At 43.8% G+C, this 7,659-nt stretch overlaps 1 protein-coding gene across 1 annotated transcript; it reads right to left on the bottom strand.

Moving 5' to 3' along the window:
• Positions 1–974: 974 nt before the first annotated feature.
• Positions 975–6,714, bottom strand: LOC311247547 (sodium- and chloride-dependent GABA transporter 2-like; the record flags this gene model as incomplete). The annotated part of the gene is made up of 3 exons (XM_084338585.1): positions 975–1,154; positions 4,553–4,723; positions 6,614–6,714. Coding segments are annotated over 3 exons (452 nt in total), but the record flags the coding sequence as incomplete, so codon positions are not given.
• Positions 6,715–7,659: the final 945 nt, after the last annotated feature.

The raw sequence follows: 7,659 nt of genomic DNA, 5'->3' as shown, positions 1-7,659 counted from the left end.
TACCGCTTAGTTTGAGGGTCAAACTGCGCGGTTGAACTGCAAAAAAAAGTGAAGATGTGGCCAATATCAGCTTCCAGTGTGAGCTGGTCACGCTCCTGAACTAACCCGCATGCAGCACATGAACAATAATGAAGATGGCCATGACAGTTTATGGCTTCATTATAAGTTGATGTGCAATCAGATATCAGCTTTAAAAAAAAATCGGCCTGTAAATGTCCATCACAAAGGACATACTCCCGGTAGTAAATAAGTGAATTTTATTGTCAAAGTATTGTCACATTTTTTAAAGTAGACGGCAGATTTCAGTGGACTTTGCTGTTTTGTACATCTGTCCATTGTGTTTTTGTTGGGTGAGAAAATGAATTCAGATTTAAATGAATTATTCATTTAAAGGCAGTAATGTATATTCTTGGCCTAAAAAGCATATTGAATACTGGCACAAAATAACGTCTATCAGCAACTTCAGTGCTAAAAACTAAAACAAACAAACAACAACAACAAACTAAAAAACATAAAAAGGCCTTTAAAACGTTGGTCTATAAAATATACAACATACGGTGTACTAGAAAGGCCTTCATCCTTCGTCCCACATAATAACTGCAATTCACTAACAACAAACAGTAATTCCCATTTGCTTCCTGAATAGCGACCAGGCCAAGCAGGGATAATAGCAGGACGTTCGCCGAGCAGTGTTTGCAGAAAACTTGAACACAACTGTTTTCCCGATTTGAATGCATTCAATACATCCTAGTGTTTCGTATGCACCACAAGCCGTCGTCCAAAAAAAACATGTATTTACATCCCCGGGAATAACCACTACCGTTACTCGACACCGGAGTCGCCACAGCGGGTAGGGTGGGGGGGGTGGAACCGGCCCCGGTGGTTTCCATGGAAACAACCCCACCGAGAAGAAGACCCCAGTCCACCCCCCCCCCCCCCCCCCCCGACCCGTAGTTTTAAGAAACGAGGCCCGCCTAGAGAATGCTTCTGAGTGGCTCCTTGAGCTTGTCCGTCATGGGGAGGGCGGGTGTGAAGGCGGGCGCTGGCTCGCTGGCGTGGAGGTGGGGGAGGGACAGGGCGGACTCGTCAGCAGGGTGGAGGTGGTGGAGGGCCAGGGGGGAGTCTTCAGCGGGCCGACACAGGTACTGGAAGCGCTGTGGGTCACCAAGGTCACAACAAGAACAAGTTAGTAAAGGTCTGTAAAAAAAAACTTTTCATTTAGTTGACAGGGTGTCCCTTAGGGCTGAGCCCAAACGTTCGAACGTTCGGACCTTCGTTTGTTACGTTGGCGTTTTAATCTTAATTAATGGGTTTGAACCTCTGCTTAAATTATTATTATTATTATTATTATTTGTTTGGTAAATTTTTTTTTTAATTTATTTTACACGAAACATATATATAAGAATGTGATATATATCAGAATATCACAGTACTATGTTGTGTTTACAATCATTTGAAAGTCACGCGCGAACACAGACACAACAGTCTAGTCGAGATGAGGAGGGGGTCACGTCATACATTATCAGGAAATTTATCAAACATGCGAAAAAGAGAGTTGAGTGACTCACACTCACCCGTCTTATTTCATAACACAACGTTTCCGAACGGACGTTTGGATTAAACCACGTGTAGGCAGTAACGCTGAACTTCCCAGCGGAACACAAGTTACTTAACGTTACACAAGTATGTTACATTGCACGTTAATTAAGCTATGCAGAGCGCAGCCCTTTAGCTTGCTAACGTTAACACTTTCTCGTTATTGGGCGCCAACCGTTGAGTGCCAAAAACACTTCGTTTTTGGATAGTTTTTCCTTTTTTTCCCAATATTTTTATTCATTATTCATCCGGGGACCTCTGTGTTACCATAGGGAATGAGTCTGAGATCGCCAAAGTGCAATACCGGCCGCATCCAGCTAGACGGCGGTATCGAGCACCCTTTGAAACCTTATATCTTGGCCTGTGCAACGGTCAAATGTCTCCGGGTGCAGTTTTCTGGGTCGGGCGAGTCGAGCGGTTCTCCCGGTTTCATTGAAGCGCGTCAAATGCTCCCGATCCATATGTTGTGGTGGGTTATGTCGTGGACCAAATGGACATCGGATGGACCAGATGGCGATCAAACAATTGGAATATTATTTTTGGAATACTCCCGATCACAGGTAAGGACTATCTGAGGTCAATTCTGGCTTGATCGTGCAATGCTTTTATACCGATCGAGCTGAATGCCGTTACTGGCAATCAAATAATCAGAAACGACCCCCCCCCCCCCCCCCCCCCCCCCCTTTCATGCATTCATGATGAAACATAATACCTATTATATAGATTTGATTTGGGAATAGTAGCGTGTCCAGGCAAGAAACGGCAACGCTTATAGTAGGATTCACGTTGCGCCCTATAACTCGCTTCCCAGGAATTATCCCGGATCACTCTGAAATTATACTTATATTCACCACGGTATAACATGGGAACGTATGGATGAAAAAATTTATAATTTTTCACATATTGAACGATAGATAGTTGATGTCAAATGGGCCATAGTATTGTATCCATAACTATAATATAGATTATAGAATATAGGTATAGCTCTACAAACAAGGTGACGCACTCCTATCTTTAAAAGCATGGCATTGCTACAACGGGACCCGTCTAATGCCTGGCACTGAATGTGTTAAGACAGCAGGAGCCGTCGGCCACCAAAGATGTTGTTTCAACAAATGTTTATTATTATTATTATTATTATTATTCACTAAATGGATTACCATCCAAATGATATCGAAGCCTCCCGTGACCAGTAACTAACCGCAGCGATATGCACATATGTGCTACGTTATGTGTAAATGTGCGCTATGTGCCTAAAGTCAAGACTCGACAGCACTACTGAACCAGAAAACGTATTTAGGAGCACATTTTTCATGATTAAAAATAGGGATGTTCGATAATGGCTTTTTTTTTACCGATATACCGATATTGTCCAACTCTTAATTTCCGATACCGATATCAACCGATACCGATATATGCAGGCCCCCCCCCCCCCCCCAAAAAAAACTGAATCATTTCAGGTAATTAACATTATACATATCTCTTGTCGTGGAATTGACACAACATTATGCATACTTTTGACAATAAATAAAATAAGAATTTGTTCTTACTTGCTTGCCTGGGTAATAATAATAAAGGTTAAATAAATGTACAAAAATTATTAATTATTATTAATTATTATTATTATTATTTCTTTTTTTTTATTATCTTTTTCCCCCTCCTTCTTTTTTCTGATTTTTCTCCCATCCCACTGTTAGTCGTTATGCCAATTCCCAACCCCCTTCCTGGTTGTTGTGCACCCCCCCCTACTGTTGGTCCGGGAGGCCGGAGACTGTCACATGCTTTCCTCCGACACATGTGCAGCCTGCCGGCAGCCAGCCTGGCCGCGCAAGTTCTCACCGGGAGAGTGTAACGTGTGGAAGGTCGCACTACCTCTCTCCAGATCCTACCCTCGCTGAGCAGGCGCCCCGACCGAACTGTAGGGGTCGCTGTCCCACAACGCCCAGGACCCACCCACGGCTCCCCTCCCCCTAACTCAGCCAAATGAGTTAGTATAGCGATCAGCCCGAGCCGAGGCAATGCTGACTCTCCGGGAGTCGAGACCGCAGCCTCTTGCATTGGTGACGAGCACAATCTCCGCTACGCCACCTGACCGCCTATTTTATTTTTTTTTTATCGATACAGATCATTTCCGATATTACATTTTAATGTTAAAATGAATGAAATGTTAAAATGTTAAATTAAAAATGAAGGTTCAGGGGCGCTCCAGTAGCACACCACATAGCGCGCTGAGTCGCGAAGCGGTCGCCCCGGGTTCGATTCCCCGACCCGGTGGCCATGTGCCGCATGTCTTCCCCTCTTCTCCTCCCGTTTCACCCTCTCTCCTCTGTCGGTCCTGCGTGGCCGCTGTCGGTCCTGCGTGGCCAAAAGGTCCTGCGTTGACCAAAAAAGCTGAAAATGCCATAAATAAAATCTAAAAAAAAAAAAAAAAAAAATGAAGGTTCGAACGTCCGTTCGAAAAACCCTGGCGAAGTTCGAAGCCCAAAAAACAGGCTTCGGGGAAAAAGCTCCAGTGTCCCTACAGCGTTGCAGCGTGGTCACTAGGGATGGGTACCTTTCACATTTGAATCGATACCGGTACCTGTGAATCGATACCGGTACCCAACGGTACCTTTTTTCGGTACTTTAGTCTCAAGAAATGTAATCTACCTACCTCAGTCATAAAAAAAAATCCAAACTTCAAATAACTACAATTTCGACAGTTTTCGGCTTGTCATTGCTCCGACTGCTTTGTTGTTGAATCAAGTAAAATCCTAGGTAAGCATATATTGTGCGTGTGAACGTTGACATGAAAAAATAAATAAATAAAATAAATAAATAAAAAAATAATAATAATAAAAAAAATAAAAATAAAAAATCGGTATCTCACTTGATTCGATACTCGGTAGTACCGACGTGTTTCGGTTCGGTACCTCAAAAGTTCCGAATTCGGTACCCATCCCTAGTGGTCACTGACCTCTAGCAGGGTCCCTGGCGTGGTGACCAGGGCGTAGAGGGCCCACAGGGGCAGCAGGGAGACGGAGGAGAGGGTGAGGAGCCAGCCCAGGGCGGTGGCCCAACCCGGGGCCTCCAGACCGTCCCCCAGGCTGAGGGGGGTCCAGCACACCAGGGAGAAGACAAAGGTGGCCTGGGAGGGAGAGTGAGAGAGAGTTGTTTTGAACACTTTTGTTCACTTGTTACGTACTTTTGACTTCTATTTTTTACTTATCTATTTTATTTTTTATCTAGCACACTCTCAGGAGCAGAACAGAAAAAAGCATTTCATATAAAAGTATTCTGTATTTTAGTATGACAACTAATAAAGAAACTTGAAACTTGAAACTTGAAGAGGGTTGGAGAAACCAAAACGAAAACACCAAATAAACAGTGGAAACCGGATCTCAAATCAATGCATGACTGAGAAGATGGAGAGAATGGAGAGGAAGGTTATTATCACCCAAAACGCTGACTTCCTCTTAACCCCCATTGTGTGACATTTCCTAGGGCTGCCCTGCTTCTGAGCTTCAGTAGTAATTAACAGCGAAAAATCAAAGCTTCATTGTTCAGTTTCAATGCGGTGGTTAAAACCTCCTGGCAATGGCCCGGGCCCTCTTTAGGACGATTTGCCCACCGGCGCAACACGCCACTTTGCGAGTGTCTGGCGGCTCGGGTCTGCATTTTTCGTAAAACATATAAGATATAGAATTAAAGCCCTATTTGTTGCCGTTTGTATGCCACCTCACTCGACAAAATCCGTTGAGCGGTTCTCGAGTTACATGCCGATATGTCAGGCGTGCGACTTTGTACACGCGAGAGTCAGATTACCACCCAGACTCTCGAGGCTCTGGAACTGTCAATCATTCTGCGATTGGGAAAATGATTGGACAGGGTTGTAGCCAATGTGTGTAGCTTTCCAATGATACCCCACATGGGGTTCAGGGATCTAGGTGAAAATTTTATGAGCGAAAACAGGAAGTGAAAAATACACGGAATGCATTGCCGTCAATGAGGAAATGGAATACTGGAGATTTTCGTTTGTTTTGTTTTTACACAGTACCAAAATTGCTCTAAATCACCCATTTCTCAACAGATTTTTATTAAATGGGCCTGCGCTACATAAGACTTCAGGCTATGGACCCACAGTGTTTTCCAGCTTATAAATTCTTTTTGGGATATAATTTTTTGGGATATTGCAACTACTACAGAAAAACGTGAGTACACAATTACAAGTACAACTCAAGTTCAAGTACCATGGCTACTAGCGAAGCATCGAAGATTCACCATGACATGGATTACCATGGCTACTAGCGAAACATCGAAGCTAGCGATTCACCATGACATGGATTACCATGGCTACTAGCGAAACATCGAAGCTAGCGATTCACCATGACATGGATTACTATGGCTACTAGTGAAACATCGAAGCTAGCGATTCACCATGACATGGATTACCATGGCTATTAGCAAAGCATCGAAGCTAGCGAGTCACCATGACATGGATTACCATAGCTACTAGCAAAGCATCGGAGCTAGCGATTCACCATGACATGGATTACCATGGCTACTAGCAAAGCATCGAAGCTAGCGAGTCACCATGACATGGATTACCATAGCTACTAGCAAAGCATCGGAGCTAGCGATTCACCATGACATGGATTACCATGGCTACTAGCGAAGCATCGGAGCTTCAAAGCATTGGGGTCAGCCGCGCCTAGACAGCATTTGCAGACAAACACAATTCTATTAAGGTTAGACAGGGTTTCCTGCATTGATGGGCAGCACCTCACGTCGATCAGTCAATAACGCAATGACGTTGATTGAGACCGGCTGCATGGACAGCCTCGACGAATGGATTCGTTCCAACAAGAAAACGGTACCAATGAAAGTTAACCACACAAACAACAACACGGACAACGGTTTCTGCTTCGTGGCCCGGCGGGTAGATCTGGCCCCCCCGACAATAGAAGAGCTTCAGGGAAACCCGGGCTTAGACGATGAGGCGTCACGACGCAGGGTCAAAGGTCAAGAGGTCACTCACGGTGCACACGAGTGGGGTGAGGTACTTCCAGCACAGCCTGAAGAAAACCATGGGGGTGTAGCCGATCATGTCCCGGATGTTGGCGCTGAATCGCTCTGGACCTGCGGGCGACCAAAAAAATAACACCGCGTATTTACATCGAATCAAATCAAATCAAATGTATTCGTAAGGCCCCCGACAACACACGTTAATGTCCCCCATGGGGCCGGACACGTCTTCTTTAAACGAGTCAAGAAGAAACATCACAATAAATCAAGAACAAAACAAAAACACCATGAAGTCCAAAACATTTAGAATAAATAAAATAAATGAATGCAAACACTCCCAGACGTAGTGTAAGGAAGGTAAGGCAAAGGTAAGGAAAAACTCACTAAATCCTAGCATTAGGAAAAATGCACCACAGGCAATGTGGAGGAGAGAAACCTTAGAAGGGCCGTTCAAGGGGGGGATCTCCCTTCTTAGATGTCGGTGATAGTATAGTGTTGCAGTAAAACAGGTGAACAGTTGGTAAGCATGCACTCATATGTTAACTTAATTACATATTTGCATAGAGTTACTCAAACTCCTAAGTTCTTTTATAATTGCATTGTGTACAGCGCAAGTACTCACACACATTCCACCAGAGGGGCCAGAGGTGGATTGATTAATTCACCTCTACCCAAGTCTAATCTTATGAAAAGGGCAGTATTTTATAGGGCGATAGTATCCTGGAACCGTCTTCCCAGCGATGTGCGGAACATCAAAGAAAAGGCTAGTTTTAAAAGAAATCTTAAACACTATTTACACTCACACACACAATAAAACGTTGTCTTCAGCACAGCTGGAACACATGCACACCCTGATCAATAGTTTTATTTTGGTATAACTGGATTTTATCTCTTGTTTTTTCATCTCCTGTTTTACATTTCTTTTTTCCTATGATATATGTTTTACTCTATTCTATATGATTGATTTTCTTTGTGATATATGCTTTTCTTATGTTCCATCGGTGTATGTTATCTTGTGTATGTAGTGTTGCAGTCTTGCGTATGTAGTCTTGCTCGAAA

Source organism: Notolepis coatsorum (genome assembly GCF_963971535.1).
Source record: "Notolepis coatsorum genome assembly, contig: SCAFFOLD_1592, whole genome shotgun sequence".
Lineage (NCBI taxonomy): Eukaryota > Metazoa > Chordata > Actinopteri > Aulopiformes > Paralepididae > Notolepis > Notolepis coatsorum.
The sequence above is the reverse complement of the archived record's forward strand: the minus strand, read 5'-3'. Positions and strand labels throughout refer to the sequence as shown.